The following is a 22,824-nucleotide window of genomic DNA, read 5'->3' as shown; positions in this document are numbered from 1 at the left end:
TGTGGTTAAGACAGTGGTAAAGGTGGGCAGCCCCAGTGGCTCAGGGGTTTAGCGTTGCCTTCAGCCCAGGGCCTGATTCTGGAGACCCAGGATCGAGTCCCACATCATGGAGCCTCCCTGCATGGATGGAGCTTGCTTCTCCCTCTGCCTGTGTCTCTGCCTCTCTCTCTCTCTCTCTCTCTCTGTGTGTGTCTCTTGTGAATAAATAAATAAAATCTCAAAAAAAAAAAAAAAAGGACAGTGGTAAAGGCACATTTTCCCATTTGTAATCAATAAGTAAGCTGTAGAGGGCAGCCCCAGTGGCGCAGTGGTTTAGTGCCACCTGCAGCCTGGGGTATGATCCTGGAAACCTGGGATCAAGTCCCATGTCGGGCTCCCAGCATGGAGCCTGCTTCTCCCTCTGCCTGTGTCTCTGCCTCTCTCTCTGTATCTCTATGAATAAATGAATAAAATCTTTAAAAAAAATCTTTAAAAAAATAAGTAATCTGTAGAGTAATAATTTGAAACTTAATAATGTTCCCCAGCAACCTTTCCATCCAGTGGTTTTAGCAGTGACCACAGATCCTTGCCCAACTTCACTAAATTAGTGGTTGCAAAATGGTGATATTTCTATCATTCCTTCTACATTCATTAGCTGGATTCTTCTGTAAAGAAGAGCTTTCCTTTAGCCACTCCCACTATTTTTAGTATCACTATGGGTTTATGTCATCTTTTTTGATTTAATGTTTGCAATGTTCTGAATGTTGAAATCCTAACACCTAAAGATGGTGGTATGGGGGGGGGTGGTCTTTGGGTACTTAAGTCATGAGAGTGTAGCCCTCATGAATTTGATTAGTGCCTTAGAAAAGAGGCTGCAGAAAGATCCCTTCAACAACATGAGAATAGAGAAGGCACTAGCTATGAACCAGGAAGGACTTCACTAAAACTCAACCATGCTGGTGCCTTGATCTTAGATTTTTAGCCTCCAGAACTGTGAGAAATAAATTCCTATTGTTTATAAGCTACCCAGTTTGTGGCTTTTTGTTACAGCAGCTTAAACAGAATAAGGTAATGTTTTAACCCACTGCCATTTGTAATATTTTGAAGTTTAAATTATTCTAAATTTGGCCAGTGTTTTTTTGACATGTTCTCATCAGTTTTTTTGTTTCTTTGTTTGTTTGTTTGTTTCCCATCAGTTTTTTACCACTGCCTTGTTTTCTGGACATGTGAGGCCCCTCCAAACCTTAGATCCTATCACTTTAAGACTAATATGGTGGACTTGAATCTTATTCAGGGATTAAATTTTAAAGTTAGCATTTAAGGAATGCCTGAGTGGCTCAGTGGTTGAGCGTCTGCCTTTAGCTCAGGGCATGATCCCAGATTCCTGGGATCGAGTCTTGCATTAGGCTTCCCCCCGGGAGCCTGCTTCTCTCTCTGCCTGTGTCTGTCTGTGTGTCTCTCAGGAATAAATAAATAAAATCTTTAAAAAAATAAAATTAGTACTTAAGATGAAAATTGCTTATAGTCAAATCCTTCCAGAAGATTCCCTTAAGGTTAGAACACACATGTCATCTTCTATACAGGACCAGATAAAGTAGTTCCTTGCATTTAGGGTCCATGTTGTATGAAAAATGTATATTGCAGGTTTGAACACTAGCAACACACTTGGTGAGGCCAAAGATTCACACTGGAAGCAGCAACTATGGAATTGAGATAAAAGGAATAATATTTCTTTTTTTTTTTAAGATTTTTTTAAATTTATTATTCATGAGAGATACAGAGAAAGAAAGAGAGGCAGAGACACAGGCAGAGGGAGAAGCAGGCTCCATGCAGGAAAGCCCGATGTGGGACTCGATCCCGGGTCTTCAGGATCAGGCCCTGCCTGGACCGAAGGTGGCACTAAACCACTGAGCCACCCGGGCTGCCCTAAAAGGAAAAATAGATGCATGGCTGCTATCTCATGTTTAGTCCATGGCATATACTCTTTGAGTAGAATTAGGCTGAATTACCCTCACTATTTAAATAGTCCTTGCTCTTTTTTTTCCCCTAAAAACATATAGTTAAATTCCCATAAGGTGAATGTCCCTATGGCTCCCTTATGTATATTCTGCATATTAGGCATAGTCCCTTGGGGTCCAGTGTATAGGTATATGTGTTCTACCCCAAATGATTCATCTAACCAGTCATGGTTTGGTTTAGTTTAATCCATGGGTCTATGGATTAGTTAGGTTAAAGACTAAGCTGTTGTTTGTAATAGAAATCATAAAATCTAGTGGCTTTATGAAGATAGAAATATATTTCTCTATTAGTGTGGCCTGCCTAAGGCAGAGACGGGGAGGACAGCTCCGGGGGTACTGCCAGGAGCCCATGTTTTGTTTGGTTTTTCTCTTTGTTGCTATGCCAGATTCTAGAGCACTTGAATGGTGGCTACTGGTTGTAGCCATGCTGGATTCTAACTTGAAAGGAAGATGAAAGAGAAGAAAAGATCACATTCAGTGTTTTGTTTTGTTTTGTTTTTTAAGATTTTAATTATTCATGAGAGAGAGAGAGAGAGAGGCAGAGGCAGAGAGAGAAGCAGGCTCCATGCAGGGAGCCCGACATGGGACTGGATCCCGGGTCCCCAGGATCAGGCCCTGGACTGAAGGCGGCGCTAAACCGCTGAGCCACCCAAGCTATCCCCACATTCAGTGTTTTAAGGCCCAAACCTAGATGTTGTATCATTTCTTCTACTTGTACTCCACTGAATTTTATATTGTTGATAGCATAGTCACATTGCCATAGCTAGCTTCAAGGGAGAACAGAAAATGGAGTCTCTAGTTGGGGAGCCATATGACCCAGAAAGGGGGCAGAATAGATTTTGAAAGAACAGCTAGCAGTCTGCCACTTGCCACTATGAGATGTGAGGGCAAGTTTGCCAATGAGCTTTTGGAAAATATTTCCACTCTTCTAAGCTAATAAGCATATTACTAGATCACATACCTGTTTTTAATATTTTGATCATTTTAGTTGCATAAAATCTGTTGTCTTTGTAGTTCTATATATTTTATATTTTGTGTTTTAAAATTATATTTTGAGAAGGAGGCTGTAGGTTTTCTCAGATTGGCAGTATGGCCTGTGTCACCAAAAACAAAACAAAAACAAAAGCAAAACACAAATGTGCCTCTGCCCTGGTAGAGACAGGAAGATCATTTAGGAGCTTCTTAATTCAGGCAAACGGTGATGAGAATGTGACTCAGGCAGTGTCCACCGGGGACAGATTTCAGAGATCCTTTAACCTTCACTCACAGCATCTGCTTTTATCAGCAACACAGCCAGATAACAGCATTGCCACTAACCATTTATTTCAGCAGAAGGATACGCTTCCTTGAAAGTGTAATTTAGCAATGTTTTCTTTCAAATTTAACATCAAATAGGAGGCGGTGTCCCAGACATCCAAGATGCCACTCTTGTTCAGCTAGTATAATGGACATTATTATTAGCTGGACATTTTTACACAATTAATAGCTTTCTCCCAAGAAAAAACAGTAAGCTTTTACAACCTCACATGGTGTGACGGAAAGCCTCTTAAAGAAGAGGAACAGAATCAGACACTCATGCAGGGAAGAGAGCCTTAGTGGTTTGCCTCAAGGGATTGGAAGAAGCAGAGGAGGAGCTGGTGACAGGTTGAGGACACCTCAATAACAGGCTGATGCTCCAATCACAGGCCTGTGCACAAGGCTGTGAGTAATCACCCACCAATGCCTGGATCCACAGGCTTTTGCAGAGTTATCTTTCATTGCTCTGTACGTGACACCCTGGGCCTGCAGTATAGCACGCAGCAGCCAAATTTGTCACTCGAGTTCCATTGATCCAGCAACTCTGATTGGCTGTGGCTGTCTTCAGTCTCTGAATCTCCTGAGGATTATGGTTTTGCACTCTTACTGACCTTTCATTTGATTTTTGAGCAGTGGTCTTGTTTCTTTATACTAGAATGTGAGCTTTTAGAGTCTGGGAATCATGATGCTCCTCAAAGTAGATGCAGTTCTTTGTTAGATGAAGCAGTCTTTCAGTATTTCAGTTGAGTGCATTTACTTAAGGAAGGTGAAGTTCTCCAATCCTGATTTGTAGTTCTATTAAATATTTACCTTGGTCATAGCCCCCAGAAAAGTATTTTGAGTTCTGTATAGCATGACGGCAGCTCAGGGTGGTTCTAGAATTGATCACAGACCCGTTGAACTAAAAAGGCATCATTGAACAAATAAATGTATGTTTAACTGAGAATATGCTTCTATTTCCAGAGTTAGCTCTACACTTTCACTTCCATTAGCTACATAGGATAGATCCAATCATATCCTCACCAGCATTTGATATATCATAATGGTTTTAATATGCATTTCCATGGTGAGTGCCTTTTCATGTTCTTCATAGCTATCCATATATCTTCTTTGGTAAAGTGTATGTTCAAATATTTCACCTATTTTTAAAAGTTGGATTGTTTTTGTATTATGGTGTTTTGAGAGTTCTTCATATATTCTGATAAAATCCTTTGTTGGATATGTGATGTACAAATATCTTCTCCCAATCTTTAGATTTTTGTTTTATCTTAACCATGGTGAGAGAAAACATGCTATGGTTGAAGAACTGATAGAAGGCCGTGTATAATATAGAACACGAAGAAAGGGGTGCCTGGGTGGCTCAATCAGTTAAGTGTCTGCCTTCAGCTCAGATCATGATCCCAGGGTCCTAGGATCAAGCCCCACATCAGGCTCCCTGCTCAGTGAGGAGTCTGTTTTTCCCTGTGCCCCCACGCCCGTCCATGCACTCTCTCTCCCCGCCCCCCTCAAATAAATAAATAAAATCTAAAAAAAAAAAAAAAAAAAGCATGAAGAAAGCAGTGAGACTGGAAAGGAAGGAAGCTGGGAACTTACATACCATGTTAAGGAGTTTGGCATTTATTGTAAGGGCACTAAAAAGCCACTGAATACTATTAAGTGGAAGGGTGACATGAATGAATTTATGGTTTTTTTTTTTTTGAAATTATGTTTTAAAAAGATTCCTCTGGCTACAGTTTGAAGAATGGATAATTGGAAAGCTACATTGGTTTTATGGGGACCAATTAGAAAGTTACTACAATAGTCCAAACAAGAAGTAATGGCAGCATAAACCAGGGAACCAGGGTAGTGGCAGTGGAGATGGAGAGGATGGACAGATCCAATAGAAAATAAGAAAATAAATGTCTAACTAATGCCCGTTATATGCAGTCTTTTTTTTTTTTAGGATTTTATTTATTTATCCATGAGAGACACAGAGAGAGAGGCAGAGACACAGGCAGAGGGAGAAGCAGGCTCCATGCAAGGGGTCCAATATGGGACTTGAACCCCAGAACCTGGGATCATGCTCTGAGCCAAAGGCAGATGCTCAACCGCTGAGCCACCCAGGCATCCCTATATCCAGTCTTTGGGGGAAATTATATTTGATGTTTAGTTGTAGGTTTTTCTTAGATGTCTTTTACCTAAAAAAGATTCCCTTCTAGTTTAGTTTGCTGAGTTTTTTAAAATCATAAATACATTAGCTTGGTTAAATGCTTTTTTATGCATCAGTTGAGATGGATGTATATGATTTTTTCTTCTTTATGATGAACATTGATTTTTGAATGTTGAACCAACCTTGGATTTGTGAATGTTTTCTTGAGGATTTTCATTAAATGTTTAAAAGAGAATGCACCAAAGAAGTCCTATGTGCCTAGAATTTTTTCTGTGGAAAAGTTTTTTTTTTCTTTTTAAAGATTTTTCAAATTTATTCATGAGAGACACAGAGAGAGAGAGAGAGAGGCAGAGACCTGGGCAGAAGGAGAAGCGGACCCCCCTGTGGGGCGCCTGATGTAAGATTTGATGACAGTTGCAGCCCGGTGGCTCAGCGGTTTAGCGCCACCTTCAGCCCAGGGCGTGATCCTGGAAACCTGGGATCGAGTCCCATGTCGGGCTCCCTGCATGGAGCCTGCTTTTCCCTCTGCCTGTGTCTCTGCCTCTCTCTGTGTGTCTCTCATGAATAAATAAATAAATAAAAACTTAAAAAAAAAAAAAAAGACTTGATGATAGGATCAAGGATCACTACCTGGATCACTACCCCCAGGATCACTACCTGACCAAAGGTAGTTGCTCAACCACTGAGCCACCTAGGCACCCTGGAAAGGTTTTAAATTATAAATTGAGGGGTGCCTGGGTGGCTCAATTGGTTAAGTGGCTGACTCTTGATTTCTGCTTAGATCATGTTCCCAGCATCCCAGCATGTTCCCAGCATCAAGCCCCACATCCATCCAGCTCCCTGCTCAGCAGTGAGTCAGTCTCTCTCTCCCTCCTCTTCCCTCCCCCTACTCACACACTCTTTCTCTCTCTCTCTAAAATAAATAAATCTTTTTAAGAAATAAATTACAGGGATCCCTGGGTGGCTTGGTAGCTAAAGCCCCTGCCTTCAGCTCAGGGCATGATCCTGGAGTCCTGGGATCGAGTCCCACATCGGGCTCCCTGCATTGGAGCCTGCTTTCCCTCTGCCTGTGTCTCTGCCTCTCTCTGTGTGTCTCTCATGAATAAATAAAATCTTTTTTTTTTTTAAAGAAATTACAAATTCAATCTCTAACAGCTATAAGACTATTCAGATTTTCTATTTCTTACATATTTTTTATAAAATTGTATTGCTCAAGGAATTTGTCTATTTCATCTATCATGTTTATTAGTGTAAAGCTGTTCCCAGTATTTTTTCTTTCTAATATCTGTAGGATCTGTAGTGATATACCCTTCATTCTTAATATTTATGATTTGTGTCTTCTCTTTTTTTCTTGATCAGTCTTTCAAAGGTTTTTCAATTTTATTCATCTTTTTCAAAGAATCATTCCTTTGTCCTTTGGTTAAAAATACTTTCTGTTCAATTTCCAATTACTTTGTGGCTTTTCTAAATATAACATTGTAAACATTTAATTGTAAACAATTATATCTATTTTGTCAGGTGAAATTCTGTATTTCATTTCTTTGAAATTTACAATATATAAATGATGGGCTAGCCTTTAGTCTGTCTTAGTGAATGTTCCATGTACACTTGAAAATATATGTATTCTGTAGTTGTTGAGTGTAGTAACCCTAATGTCTATTAGGACAAATTGATAGTGTTGCTCAAATCTTCCATTTCCTTAATGACTTTTTGTCTATTTGTTCTATCAATTACTGAGGAAGAGCGTTGTTAACAAGATTTCCAGCTTATAGGGACACCTGGGTGGGTCAGCGGTTGAAGTCCTGTCTTCGGCTCAGGGCATGACCCAGAGTCCTAGGATTGAGTCCCACATTGGGCTCCCTGCAAGGAGCCTGCTTCTCTCTCTGCCTATGTCTCTGCTTCTTTCCGTGACTCTCATGAATAAATAAATAAAATCTTAAAAAAAAAATTTCTAGCTATGGTGGTGTTGTATACTTTTCCTCTTTATATTTTGCAGTTCTTTTACTAACACTATAAAGATTTGGAGTTGTTATATTTTTGTTGATGAATTGGCCCTTTAACCATTATGATATGATACTCTTTATCTATAGTAATACTTCTTTTTTTTTTTATAGTAATACTTCTTGTCTTAAGGTCTACTTAATCTGATATTAATATAATCATACCTCGGGTTCCTGGGTGGCCCAGTTGGTTGGGCATCCAACTCTTGATTTCAGCTCAGGTCATGATCTTGGGCCCATGAGCTCGAGTCCCACATTGGGCTCTGCACTGGGTGTGGAGACTGCTAAAGATTCTCCCTCTCCCCCCTTTCTCTTAAAACACACACACACTAACATACCATCTTTCTTAGTGTATTCTTGTGTTTTATGTCTTTTTTCATCATTTTACTTTCAACTGTGTCTTTAAAGACTGTGTGAGTAGTGTTTAGTTGGGTCTTGTTTTTTAATATGGAGAGTCTTTTCCTTAAACTATTTAGTCCAATGTTATTATGGATATAGCTATGTTTAAGAGTTTCTCTTGCTATTTGTTTTCTGTTTGACCTCATCTTTTTCATTTCTTCCTTTTTTGGGGGTTAATCAACTATTTTTTTAATACTCCATTCTGTATCTTCTATGGTTTGTTTTATTTTGTTTTGTTTTTTAGCTTATGTGTGTGTGAGAGAGAAAGAAAGAGAGAGATTGTTCTAGGGAAGATTTAGGTTCACACTTAAACTAAAAATTATTCTACCTGCAATGAGCCAGGTACTGTCCCAAGCACAATTCTATGTGGTCATTAGGCTTATTTCTTTCAAGTTTCAAGAAAATTGCTCCATGGGTTATAGTATTCTAATGAAGGACATTAAACTGGAAAGTTAAACATGTTTCAGTTCAAATCCCAGCTCCAATGTGTATATATTTTGTGAGCTTTAGTTTTCTTATCTATAAAATGAGAATGGATGTTTTATTTTTTTAAAATACTATTTATTCATGAGAGAGAGAGAGAGAGAGAGGCAGGCAGAGACACAAGCAGAGGGAGAAGCAGGCTCCATGCAGGGAGCCTGATGTGGGACTCGATCCCGGGGCTCCAGGATCAGGCCCTGGGCTGAAGGTGGCGCTAAACCACTGAGCCACCCGGGCTGCCGAGAATGGATGTTTTAGTGCTACTTTATAGGATCACTGTAGAGATCACATGGAATAATTTCTATAGATGTATTATGAAATCTGTTAACTCTAAACATGTTAAGATATTATTTCATGATTTAATGAAAAGACTAATTTAATCTCCTTATGCCTATATAAATTTCAATCCTATTTCCTCTATCATCTTTCTAAACTGAAAAACTCTTCTTTCTTTGATACATTTGTCTGTGATATTTTCAGCAGTTCTTTCCTTATGCCATCTCTATGATTAGAATGTACCTCTTCCACAACCACCGCATCAAGGCATACTTCTTTGTGCTCATACTTCAAGACCCATTAAAACAGCATGTCATTCTTGACAACTTCCCACTCATATTTATTCACTCACTCTTCTGAGATCCTCAACTCTGTTTTTTTTTTAATATTTTATTTATTTATTTATTCATGAGAGACACAGACTGAGAGAGAGAGAGAGAGGCAGAGACACAGGCAGAGGGAGAAGCAGGCTCCATGCATGGAGCCTGATGTGGGACTCAATCCCGGGACTCCAGGATCACACCCTGGACCAAAGGCAGGCGCCAAACCGCTGAGCCACCCAGGGATCTCCTCAACTCTGTTTTATCTAATCCTATTGTAACTATTTTCACCCATTCATTGATCTTATCTGATTAAAGCTCCAGGTACTATTTGTTTCATCTCAGTATTTCCGGTGTTGAGTATAGAGCCTGGTGCAGAGTAAGTGTTCAGTAAACACCTCTTGACTGAATGAAAGGATAGAGCTTGACAAATCAGGCAGGGAGGGCTTTTTGTCTCTGAGCCTCAGTGCTGAGTGTCATCCCCATGCAGATAGGTAATAGGTGGAGCCCAGTAGTCGGGCTGGTATTTACCAAACTCCCACTTTCCCATTTGCTAAAGTGGAAGTAACTCAAAAGCCACTATCCTTTAGTGTTGGATTAATGTCTTTAAACACTTTACCTTTAATATCCCTGGGAGAATCTGGGAAGACTTTATGGAATGATACGTTTTAAAGCATCAACAGAAGTTTTTTTGAGTAAAGTGGGAAAGGAGCTCAGTAAAAGGTGGATTCTTCTTTTTTTTTTTTTTTAACATTTATTTATTTATTTATTTATTTATTTATTTTATTCATTCATTCATTCAAGACACACACAGAGAGAGAGAGAGAGAGACAGAGAGACAGAGAGACAGAGACATAGGCAGATGGAGAAGCAGGCTCCATGCAGGGAGCCAGATGTGGGACTCGAGCCTGAGTCTCCAGGATCACACACCCTGGGCTGAAGGTGGTGCTAAACCGCCAAGCCACCTGGGCTGCCCCAAAAGGTGGATTCTTATGAAATCTCTCCACAGTCCAAGTTTTGGCTTGGTGTACAAGTGTTTTCTTCTCCCACCCTATCTCTTTCCACTCTCTCACCTGTTACACTCCAGTCATACTGAACTACCTTTAGTTCTCCAGGTGTTTCTTTCCTTTGAGCCTTTGTACATGCTATTTCCCCTGTATTTGGAGTGCTTTGTTCCACCGATTTCCTTTAACCTGGCTAATTCCTGTTTGTCCTTCAGGTCTCAGTTTACATCTCAGCTTACCTCCTCTGGGATGCCTTCCCTGACCACTTGCCCCAACCCTCTAGGTCTGAATTAGGTGCTCTTTCTATGTGTTCTCACAACACCCGGAACTAATGTCCTTGTAGCACTTGTAAAACTATTGACATTTCCTTTTAGTCTCCTGTATTTTTCACTAGACTTGGCATTCCTTTTTTTTTTTAAGATTTTATTCATTCATGAGAGACACAGTGGGAGAGGCAGAGTCACAGGCAGAGGGAGAAGCAGGCTCCATGCAGGGAGCTTGATGTGGGACTCAATCCCTGGACTCCAGGATCACACTCTTAGCTGAAGGCAGACGCTCAACCGCTGAGCCACCCAGGCGTCCCAGACTTGGCATTCCTTAAGGCATTGGATCTTCTATTATTCCCAGGGCCCTGAAGGATGCTTGGCACAGAGTAAACCTCAGTAAACACTTTCTTAATGAATTAATAGGTGAATGAATGAATCCTCCAAGAATGCCAATTACAAAGGTTCAAAGAAGAGGTAGCTGGTATACTCTCTCTTTCCACATTCAGCATTCTCCTGGTGTGCAGCCTGCAGATGTGGAAGAAGTTGTCAAGAAGGGTGTGCAGACCCTTGTGATTGGCCGAGGGATGAGTGAGGCCTTGAAGGTAGGTATCGGTGAGCACAGCCTTCCTGAGGACAGTTGGTGACCTCTTGGACCTTTACCTTAGAAATATGTCCTTCTTGGGAGCTCATCTCAATATATCACGCATCCTCATTTTGTTGAGCCAGTGGATGGCCCAGGATAAAATAAAGGATGTTAGTAATCTTCATCTGGGTTGGATGCTCCAGTCTCTACCTAACCCTGGGCCTGTGCTGTTTTGCCTGGAATTCTCAACCTCTACAGCTGTCAGTATTTGGTTCTTTAGATTTTCACAGTACTTCACATTTTTGTAGTACTTTTTATTTTTTCTTTAAACACAAGTTATGCATTTTCCCTTTTCAGAAAAAATATTTTTATTGTACTTACAAATACATGCTTGTTTAGCAAAACAGTTGACACAGAAATGTTGAGGTAGAAAAGTGAAAGATCCCCACCCCATTTCCACATTTAATATATATTGCTCAAGTTCTCTATGCAGCTGCAAATATACACTCTTATGCATACAGATATACATGTATACACCCACAATCGTTTTTACATAAATACGACCACATTGTACATATTGTTCTGTAACTTCTTACTCATGTTATTACATTGTGGACACTCTTTCACACAAGAGAGATTACAGAGATTTACCTCATGCTTTCCTTTATATAGATGTCGTAAAATCTAGTTCCCTACTGATAAAGGTGTCCTTTAGTTATTTACGTATTTTTTGTTTAACCTGTTTTTCCCATTAAAATAATTCCTTTCTATAAAGCTATTGTTTTTATAAAATTGCTCAAACATATAAAAAATATAGGGCATTTAAAAAATATTTCCTTCTGAGGCAGAATCTAATTAAAATCGGTTTAAAATAATATTCAGCACAAGCCAGACTTAAAAAATATATCCAAAATAGCTGCCATTATTGAGAATCTTATATAAAATTAATTTACAACTGTTTATTAGTGCCTTCTATGGGTCAGATACTATTCTAGGCACCTGGAGACAAGATAAGGTTCATGGCCTTGGAAAATAAAACAGTAGACAATTTCAGATTGTAACAAATGCTGTGAAGACAATGGTGACTTATGAGTGGCTGCTCTAAATGGAGTAGTCAGGAAAGGCCTTTCTGAGGAGACATTTGAACTGCAATAGTTAACTTTATCCTCACACCACCCCGTGTATATATTATTTTTTTTTTAGATTTATTTATTTATTTATTTATTTATTTATTTATTTATTCATTAGAGACACAGAGAGAGAGGCAGAGACACAGGCAGAGGGAGAAGCAGACTCCATGCAAGGAGCCTGATGTGGGACTTGATCTGGGGACTCCAGGATCACGCCCTGAGCCAAAGGCAGATGTTCAACCGCTGAGCCACCCAGGCGTCCCCCGTGTATATATTATTATCCCCATTTATAGAGGAGGCAGCTGGGTTGAGAAACCTTAGGTTGCTGGCCTATATGGCAAAGTTAGACGTTAGATTCAGGTTGGACTGACTCAAACATTCAACATTTACATGCTAGGTATTTTATATACCTTAGCTGAATTCGTTTTCATACCAGCCCTGTGAGCTAGGTATTATTATCCCTATTTATAGACATGGAACCAAATGGTCAGAGAATTGAATTCACTTACCCAAGGTCACACTGTTAGTCAGACTTAAATCCAAGACTGTCTGACTCCAAAATCCATCCTTTTCCCATTTCCATTTCACATGAGCTTTGTGCATGCATGGTACTTGGCTAACTTCTTAGAAGCTTTGTTGACTCCTTGGGGCTGTCAAATTTTGGACTGGTGACATGCTGGGTAATTGAGGACTGACAGTTGTTATTGTCTAATTTTGTAGAGAACCCTTGCCTCATGGCAGGAAAGGAAACCCAGGAGGGCCTTTTCCCTTGACTTACTCATCTTTTCCCCTCTTCCCAGGTGCCTCCATCAACTGTGGAGTATCTTGAGAAACAAGGCATTGATGTGCGGATCCTCCAGACAGAGCAGGCAGTGAAGGAGTATAATACCTTGGCTGCCCGAGGCATCAGGGTGGGAGGGGTCTTCCATTCCACCTGCTGATGGAGCCTTAAGGAGAATAAATCACTAAGCAACAATGCCTGTGACTATCACTCTTAGCACTCTCCACACCAGCCTCCTTAAGTATTTTTCAACAGCTGTTCATACCAGGACCTGTGCTAGGCTTTGGGATGCATGGATGACTAAGGCCCAATGCCTATCTGGCAGGGAATTGAAAATTAGGGGAGAAGACAGATGTTTACCAAAGTTTATAATACACTAAATGATTGGCCAGAAATAAGAAATAAAGGCAAAAAATAAAGTCTTCTGGTTTAAAGGCCAAGAAAAGTTTCAGTGCATTAAGATTACATTGTAATTGATGCTTTGGAATGTTTAAGCATTAATTCAACCAATTTTTATTGAGTACCTTATATGCCAGGCATTGCTATAGGCTCCAGACAAGCAGCAATGAAAGTCTTATCCTCACACAGCTTATATTCTAGTGGGGAAAATAAACAATCCATAAGGTAGGTAGAACCTGTTGTGAAGAAAAATAAAGCAGAGTGAGAAAACAATGAGTAAAGAAGACGATTTCAGATATGTGGTCAGGAAAAGTCTCTATGCAGATGACATGTGAGCAGAACCTTGAAGGAAGTGACCAGAGCACTTCAGTAACAAGAACAGTAGAGCAGCTATGCCCTGATTCTAGGGTTCTAGGCAAGCTGTTCTACTAGCTAGTCCTGAGCCTAGCTGGACAGTTCTCCCGGCCAAAGATTCCCTTGCTATGAAATGATGGGGCTGGACTAGATGTTCTGTAATGGTTCATAACCACTGTGGAGAGTCTTGTTCTGCTAATTGCCAGGTGTTCTTTGTGAAGCCTTAGAATAGACTGATAGAACTATAAATTATCAGCATCGTCTTAGTTTTCATTCCTCCTCCTCTTTAAATAGTTATGAGTACGGGTGTCAAATAGCCCTGAGTTTGAACTGTGGCTTTCTGCCACTCGCTGGTTGGGCATTTATTTAATGTCTTAGAGTTCCACTGTTCTCATCTGCCAGATAGGGATAATAATTAGTACCTGGAGTTGTATAGGTATTAAATGAGGGTCATTCATACACTGTCTTAGGACTCTACTTGGCATGTAGTGAGGACTCCATGAATTGAAACCATTGTTGTTATTTTGATTATATATTTTGATTAATGGGTCTGCTGTCAACTAATTTCATTTTATTGTTCGTAACATAGCTGCATATTTCATGAATTCATAGAATGCTGAAGCCCAAAGGAACTATTCTCTCATTTATTCTCTTTCATGCCCATTTTTACTGAGTCTCTTACAAATTTTTTCTGGCCAGTTATTGCTGGGCCCTGGGAGTACAGGAATGAATAAGTTATCATTCCTGCCCTCAGGAGTTAATTGGGAAAGAAAAATCAACAATGATACAGAGTGTTAACAATACAATAGTTTCAAGGTTCAATGATGGCCTGATCCTACCGGATGGAAGGGAAAGTAGGGAAGACATCATTAAGACCATGACACAAGCAGAGTCTTAAAAGAATAACGTGTTCATTTATTCACCGAACAAACATCTGGCAACTTTTAGCTAACTAGTCAAGTACGTATCATAGTCATAATTAATACACTGGCCCCTACTGAAGCCACAGTCCAAGAAAGCTGGTGTTTGTTCCACGTGATCCTGTCACCTGTCTGGCCGTTGGACATCTGACTAGGCAGCCAATCCACAGACTGAACAGCAACTTAAGATGTGACTTGGCAAGAAAAGGTGAGCTAAGACAATTGGAATGGAAAATGAAGGGATCTTTCCAAGTTCACCCTACAAGAAATGGCAGGACCAGGTCTGGAACCTGATGGTGTGTCTAGATCTCTACTATACACCTCCTTAAAAGACTTGGGAGTGAGGCACCTGGTGACTCAGTTGGTAGAGTATAGTGACTCTTGATCTGAAGGTTGTGAGTTCAAGCTCCACATTGGGCGTAGAATTTAAAAAAAAAAGCCCATGGGAGTAAGATCCTCACATACCGGACACCCAGCTTGGAGGTCTGGGAAAGTCCTGTTCAGTGACCTTTCTGCAACCAGCCATTTGACAGATACAGGATCAATCTCAGATCAAGAAGCCAATCACCTGTGTAGCTTAGGAGGGTGTTTAATAAAATTCAGATTGTTTCTCTATTGATGCAATTGAATTTTTTTTTTGAGTGAAACATAACATGAGATGATCTCCAGTGGGTGCTGAACTAGGTGTGGGTATAATCAGTGTTCCTACATAAGTCGTCTCCACATTAGAGAGGGCTTAGTACAAACTTAGAAGTATTTGGCAGTGAGTTCATTAAACTTTGTATTGAAATGGCTAATCACTCCCATTTCTGAATCTGTTCTACATGGTCATTGCTAGAAATGTGCTAGAAATGTGCCTGAAGAGAAGCTACTTTTCCACAGTGACACTACACTTAGTCTCAGGTCTTAAATCACTAAGCCCTTTGATCTGATTTGTAGGTAGCACGGCCTTCATTCTGCCCACACTTCATCTCTTTTAGCTTGAGTGGCTCCTAAGACAAGAATTCTGCAAGTGCTTCCTGTGTGCCCTGTAATTCTGTTTGTAGAAGTCAGTCATGTCAAAGCCAAATATAAAGTCCTTTCGGAAACTTGAATCCCAGGGCTGGCTTCTGCAGGCATGCCATGGTACTGCTAAGCTTGCTCTGGGTTCTGGGACTCCTTCACTCTCTCCCTGACTGGTATATGCCCGTAACTGTGCTGAGGATACGACACGGATGTTCTTACCGCGCAGGTACTCCAGAGTAGTTGAAAGAAATGGACATGAGAACATATAGTGATGGTAATGACTTGGCAAACTGGCACCAATCTACCTAGAGACCTGTTTTGTCTCAGAGTAATTTTAACATTTATCATTTATTTTTTAATTAGGGTTTTTTTTTTTTTACATGAAAATGCAGATTTCTGGCTCTTCTGGAAGAACTGGATCTCTTACCACCAGGCCCATACTTAGAAACCACTGAGCAGAGCTGAATAGCAACTACATTCTGACAGAGGATATGTTCTCTGATTGAAAAGAATGAAAGTCTCTATTACTTTTCCTCCAGGCTGCTTGACTCCCTTTTTCCCGCCTACCTTTTTAGAGGCTTCCATTTGTGAACCTGCAAAAAATACCTAAATAAATATGCTTTAAGAACATACAGGAGGCTGTTGGAACACAGAAGCAATGCACCAAGCCCACAGGAGACACAAGATACATTCCAGAATGAGGCTCAGTCCTGGAGAATGAGGAGGAGCCATAGGAGACAATCTGAGGAACATATTCCAGGCTCAGTAGGTCCAAAGGTCTGAGACAAGACAGCATGGTGAGCGTTGGGTACAACTACAGGAATTGTTACCAGAGAATTACACAGCATGTGTGGCACTGGCAGGATGAGGCTGGAGATGACCCAGGCAGGAAGAGCCTTCAAGAATAGGCCTTTAAACTTTCCTGGGATCAGCAGTAGGCTCCTTCAAAGGGATGTAAGCAGGGGAATGGCATTATTAGCAGGTCTGGATTTTACAAAGATCACTCTGCTGGCTGTGTGAAGAATGGACTGAAGGTAGCAAGGTTTGAGGCAGTATCTTTAGGAAGCTAATGTCACATTTCAGGAGAGATGATGATGGCCTGCACTAGGATAGAAACTGAGTATAAGAGGACTGGAATCAAGAAACATCTAAGGAAGCAGAATCTAAAGGACCTGACAGCTATGTTTATGTGACAGGTGCAAAAGGAGTCCAGTGTGACACACAGGTTTCTGGCTTTGACTGCTGGGTGCACGGGAGACCGCTTACAAAGAACAATAGATCTATTATGGAAACCATGTTGGACTAAGAATCAGGAGGCCTGGGTTCCAGCCTTGCTTTACCATGAATTCAGTCTCATATTTCATAGAATCTAACAATTCAGGGTCAAAGGAATTTAGAAGGTTGAGCCCAATCTCTCATACAATACTTGAATTTCTTTGCAAGAAATGTGTCAAGAGCTTGTTCAACCTCTGCTTGAACACATCCAATGTGGAAAATTTATCTCCTAATGCAGCCCACTCAATTCTTACATAGCTTTTTTTTTTTTTAAGATTTTATTTATTTATTCATGAGAGAGGTAGAGACACAGGCAGAGGGAGAAGTAGTCTCCCTGCAAGGAGCCCGATGTGGGTCTTGATCCCAGGACCCCGGGATCACGCCCTGAGCTAAAGGCAGACGCTCAACCATTGAGCCACCCAGGCATCCCTCTTACATAGCTTTTAAAAACTTGATCTTAAAGCCAAAATCTGCCCCTTAGTGTATCCCCACCTGTGGTGGAAAAAAATACTATATTTGGGACGTTGAAACCTAGAATAAAGTCCTGACTTTTCCCCTTAGGAGAAAAACATTACCTCAAAACCTGTTTCCCCACCAGTAAAATGGGGAATAACTGAGAAGAATTTTGATAGCAGGATACTGGATCTGAAAAGGATACACCATAGCCTTCACCTAGAAGGCTTTCTATGGCTAGAACATGAGGGGCTCAGTGGACAGCCATGGGTCTCAATGTTTTCAGCCTAGATCCCAGATTCATTTTATCACCATGGCACGCACTTTTGTCAGGGTTATCTTTTGACATATGAGAGTCCACTGATGTCACATTCCTGAGATACACAAAACAAGCAAGCACACTAGAAAAGCAAGCTAGCTCCCTGAAGATCTTTCTTCCTTTATCCCATTCTAGCAGGGATGGCCTTCTGGAGCCAGACTGCCTGGGTTCAAATCCCAGCTCTATCATTTACTAGTTGTATAAGTAAGGCCAAATTACTTCATTCTCTCAACTCTAACTACCCTGCTTATGAAACAATGACAATAGTATCCACTTCATAGGGTAGCTGTGAGGATTAAATGAGTTACTTCATGGAAAAGGCTTATATCACTGCTGGGCACAAATCAAGTACATTAAACCAAAAGCCAAACATGCTTGACTTCAAATTCCAGTGCCACCTGAGTAATTCTGTACTCTTGCTATTATTTTTATAAGCTTCCCAAGTACCACACATGATCGAGACTGGCTAGATTCAGATTCTACCAAGCATTATTAGATTAAACCCATTCAGGAACACTTAAGGTATCTCTCTTTTATAGTTGAGGATGTCCAGGCATAGAGAACCGAAGCTCTGAAGGCTTTTTCCAGATACTTTTCCTAGAGGTAGTAGAGCGCAGGCCTCAGGAACCATCTTGGATTTGAATGAAAACAGGCTGTACTACTTAATGTACAGGATTCCTCCCAGACTCCTCACTCTGAAGTCTCTGGAAGACTCAGTTGGCTGTAGCAAGGATTAAATGGCAGGTAAAGTAGCATGATTCCTCAGAGAGTTAATGTCTCTTGAGCATTTACCATTTTTACACCCCAACTATACCTTTAACTCACATGCAGCTCCAACATTGAAGTCATCGAAGATGTAATGGGAAATGCTTTTATTTCTTACACTGGATCTCTCTTTTCCATAATCCTTGTTTCTCCTAAAATATGGCCTTTGTGTATTATTTTGGTTCTAAAGGTAATGACAGGCAAGATCAAGAATCTCCCTCAGGGATGAAAATGATTCATTCTCCAGCTATTCATCCAGTCCTTGATGCAGCTACTGCCGGAATTAGGGAAAGAGCTTCTCAGCAAGACGGCAATGTCTAAGGCCACTCAGAAACTGTCAGTGGTGAGAAAGTACAGCTATGAAAGGAGTGGGCCCTGGCAAACAGACTATTGATTTAAGAAACAAGATTATGCTCCAATAAACCATTCTTTAGAGGTGGCTAGAAAACTGGATCTTTGTTTCCCACCTGAGGAATGTAACCATATGATATAAATGTTGAACCTATAGCCACATAATTTTTTTAAGGACCAGGAACTAGAACAGCTAGTTGTTTTCTCAACTTTATTGAGGTGGTGGGGGGAGTCAGGGAAGGAAGAGGTGTAGACTTGAAGGTTTTTGTTTTTTTAATGCAAAATAATTTATTTTGTGTTTGATACCAGATGAGACTATAAGGGTGATGGTGCTCATGCCCATACGCCGGATCCAGGTGAAGTGCTCTAGGCTTCGGGCTCACTCTGCTACCTAAGAAGGTCCTTCTCAGCATCAGCTCTACACAATGCTTGTGACTCAGCGCCTTGCGGGTTTGGGCATTATGTAAACTTTCACAGACTTGCTGAAGGGGATGGTGCCCTCGATGCTGGTTTCCACCTGGGGTGACACTTCGCCACCTTCAATCCAGGGGGATTTTGGAATGCGGGAATTGGAGTTGTAGGCCAGTAGCAGCCTCACTTCCACCTGGCATGGTTCTGGAAAAAAAGACAAAAGATATCCTCTAGCAACCGCTAGGAATTGGGATGAAATAGCAAATAAAAGCAACATTAAAGATGGAAGCAGAAGGGTTTTTAAACATTTCTTCATCTGTCTTCCTCCCTTCCCCCTCACCAAACAAAGACACTGTCCCAGCCTGAACACTGTAAGGCCAAGCCTGAGCCAGCAGATGTGCTGCTTCTCTGCTACCTCCTCCTCAGGTCTTGTGTGGGCTCCCTGCAGCTCAGATCCATGGCTGATCAGACAAGAGCTAACACGTCTGCTACAGAGGCCTTCTGGCCTCGAGAGTGGGCCACATGGGCCTGCATATGGCTGTTTCTCATGCCCAGATAACCATGCTCTTCCTGTGTGGCTGAGCTCAGGCATCAGGGCTGCGCACTCCATCTTAGTGGAGAAGCAGCCTTGATTAGGAAACAGTTCTGACAAAAAGTTCCTACTAGTGAACAGGAACACATTTCAGGGACCTAAAGTCATATCGCTATCTTTCATTCTTTCATGCACATGGGCAGGCCCTAGTCAGCAAAGGAGCCCTCTCTCAAGTTGCTGACCATTTGTTGGAGACAAACACAGTAACAAATGGAGCACAACACTCTAATCAAATCTGGAAGAGTGAGGAGGGAGTCCAAGAAGGCTTTGGAATAGAATATCTGCTCCATGGCAAGCACAGAACCCCAAGATTTCTTACCCTGCCACACCATGAGACTGTCACAACCCCCCAAAAGTCCCAAGGCTCTGAGAGGTTCTAAGTGCACAAATTCACACTGGTGACAATTTAAACCCACTTCATAAACAGAAGCAATTAATCTCTTAACCATGTGGCTTCTACAAAGGAGGGGGAGAGAATTTCAGAAAAGCCCAATGGTAAGCGCAAAGGGCCAGGAACAGAGTAAGCTTGGGATATCCTCTTTAATTTCATGTGACTGGAGCAAAATATGCAAGTGTTAAAGATTAGCCCAAAGCTAAGAAGTACTGAGGACAAGAATGAGAGCTGGATGGATCGAAATGAACAAGGACAGAGGTCCCAGGATCTCTCAATGCCTCCACAGACCTCTTCATAGTAACTTCCAGTACTCTCTCTAGGGAGGAACGCAGAGACTGAATTGCTGCCTCCGAGGAAGGGAAAGGCACCCAGGCAGCCAGAGGAACCTAACTAACCTAACTGGCCCCAGAGAGCAGCCTTGGCGTCACCATTTACCAGCCACGTGGCAAGAACACAACCACGTAATATGGGGCCTGACAGCTGACCAAGTAGATCTGTAATGAAACCAGTGCTGTTCTCTGGCATCAGCTCCAGTATCAACTCTCCACTATGCTCCCTTTTTTGTCCCAGATGGCTCTTGCCAACCCCCAACCACAACCCAGCCCCAGCTCTCACAGCACTTTCAGCCAAACCTGGTGAGGTCAGAGGACTCAACCCCATCTGTTCCTATGCCCTCCCTCACCTGCATGTGTTAAGAATGGCAGGTCCAAACACTGCCATCAGAGGAAAGGACGGGAGAGAGCAAACAAGAAGAGACAGCAGGAGAAAACACAAAAGATTATGTGGGACAAATCATGTGACCTATTCATCATGCCTGTAAGAATAGCTCTCTTATGAGATATATATTCTTGCTTCCACCTTACAGACAAAGAAAATAAGACAGAAGTAAAATCACTTTTTCAGGATGACACAGCAAGGGAAGCAGAATCTGGAACCTGGTCGATGGGACTCAAAGCTTCTGACACGGCAGCATCCTGCCTCCCAGGGGAGAGGCGCCTGGTAAGGAGCTACTGAAGGACTGCAAGGAAGAATGACCCCCAGCACCAGGCCCCATCTCCTGGATTAGGAGAAGGCAGAGGTACATCTGGAATGAGAACACGTTTCACTTCAGTGTCCCAGGTAAAAAGGGGGTGTGGTATCATGAACATAAGGGATTTGGGAGTCAGGAAATCGGAGTGCCAGCCTTAGCACCACGCATGATCAGCTATGTGGGCCTTCATTTATGCATCTGTAAAATGAAAAACAGAACACTAATTCCTACCACCAATTTGGTCTAAGGATTAAACAAATTCTTTTTTTTAAGATTTTATTTATTCATGAGAGACACACACAGAGGTGGGGGGGCAGAGACACAGGCAGAGGGAGAAGCAGGCTCCCTGCAGGGAGCCTGATGTGGGACTCAATCCTGGAACTCCAGGATCACACCCTGGGGCTGAAGGCAGTGCTAAACCGCTAAGCCACCCAGGGATCCCCGGATTAAATGAATTTTAATTGCACATTTAAAATCCTGTAGTTAACTGTCATTATTTGTTGAGCACTTCCTATATTTCAGGCTCTAAGACACAAGAAACAAGGCCCTGGAGATACAGAGGTAAAGCTGATAACCAAGTTCCCTGCTCTTGTGGAGACTTCACTCTCATGGGAAAGTCAGTAAATAGTTAAATGAGAAAACTTCTGATACTAAAAAGTGCTATGCTGAGATTAAGAGAGATTTGTAGTAGCAATCTCTCAGAGGAAGTGATCTTGAATGAATCAGAATTCTTCAGGCTCACAGCCTAGGCAGTAGCCCTTCCTCAGGCAATGAGCTGCTGTATGACCAGGGCAAAATGAGAGACCCTTCTAAGACCTTTGAGGCTCTTCTGAGATCTAATATGCTGTGATCTGCCTCTAGAGGCTTGGGCCTTCCACAACAATGCTGTCCCACAGCATATCTTTCTGAAAGTATTTCATGTCCATGTCTAGGATCCCTTTATCAGAGCAGATTAGAACAAGAAATTCTACCTTCCTGTGATAGTGGAGAACATCCCAGGCAGCAAAGATATGAAATGAGGGATGCTCATGGAGGAAAATCCTGGGTAAAAGCATTGCTGGATGCTCCCTCAATTGTGCCAGGCCCAGGGTCACTGACTAGACCCCCAAAGGGGCTGCCTCTTGTGAAAACTATGTCATTTATACCCACCTAAAACCTTGTTAGAGGGAAACCATTAATAATGGCATTAGTTACTCATGTATTTAAAAATTCAGTGAAAGAAAATTCCAGAAGGCATCCACCTATTTCTAAAATAAGCCAAATTTGGTGGCATGAAACAGTCTCTAGTAACAATCATGCTTCTGGGTCATCTTCAATGATTTAGGAAATACCAGTGAGGCTAGTTCTCCCCCACATTTTAGGTTCTGTAGACTAAGTCTCTTTCTCAAGTTTCTAAAGCCTTACATGCTTGAAATGTAATGTCTTACACACTGTATCCTCCCATTTTATTGTTAAGAATTTTTAGAAATACTTATGTAACCTCCCTCTCTTTTCACAAATTATTAAATTATCATTAAATCAGCTCATGTGGGAGGGCAGGGCAGTAATAGTTGTCATTTTACTTGTTTGGGAGGAATGAACTGAATGGTTCATATACAATATACAATTGTTCAGAACAATTTTAATTTGGAGTAAGAAATATAAAACTGCTTCATTTCCAGACAAAGCAAGCCTTAGAACTAACTCCTAGGTTGAGAGCTATCATCTTCATTTTGAAGGTGAGGAAACAAACAGTTTCAGAAAGGAAAGTGGCTTGTCCAAGGCTATGGAGCAAGTCAATGGCAGAGTTAGGACAAGAAGATAGTGTGGCTGGCATCCAGCCGAGGGCTCTTTCCATGAGATTCCATTCTATTATAATCTCCTGTATATCTCACG

General features: G+C 41.4%; 2 protein-coding genes across 8 annotated transcripts in view; one reads left to right on the top strand and one right to left on the bottom strand.

The window, feature by feature from the left end:
- AAMDC (adipogenesis associated Mth938 domain containing) overlaps nt 1–12,876 on the top strand; it is a 36,791-nt gene extending 23,915 nt beyond the window's left edge. For all 4 annotated transcript variants that reach the window (XM_025419544.3, XM_025419546.3, XM_025419545.3 and 1 more), the window contains 2 exons: nt 10,694–10,789; nt 12,701–12,876. In XM_025419544.3, the coding sequence (XP_025275329.1) occupies nt 10,694–10,789; nt 12,701–12,841 (237 nt within the window). In that variant the 3' untranslated portion in view covers nt 12,842–12,876. The remainder of the gene's footprint in view (nt 1–10,693; nt 10,790–12,700) is intronic.
- Nucleotides 12,877–18,719: 5,843 nt separating this feature from the next.
- Nucleotides 18,720–22,824, bottom strand: part of INTS4 (integrator complex subunit 4) — a 110,880-nt gene continuing 106,775 nt past the window's right edge. For all 4 annotated transcript variants that reach the window (XM_025419542.3, XM_049098728.1, XM_049098730.1 and 1 more), the window contains one exon: nt 18,720–19,137. In XM_025419542.3, the coding sequence (XP_025275327.3) occupies nt 18,959–19,137 (179 nt within the window). In that variant the 3' untranslated portion in view covers nt 18,720–18,958. The remainder of the gene's footprint in view (nt 19,138–22,824) is intronic.

This window comes from Canis lupus, chromosome 21 (assembly GCF_003254725.2).
Source record: "Canis lupus dingo isolate Sandy chromosome 21, ASM325472v2, whole genome shotgun sequence".
Classification (NCBI taxonomy): Eukaryota; Metazoa; Chordata; class Mammalia; order Carnivora; family Canidae; genus Canis; species Canis lupus.
The sequence above is the reverse complement of the archived record's forward strand: the minus strand, read 5'-3'. Positions and strand labels throughout refer to the sequence as shown.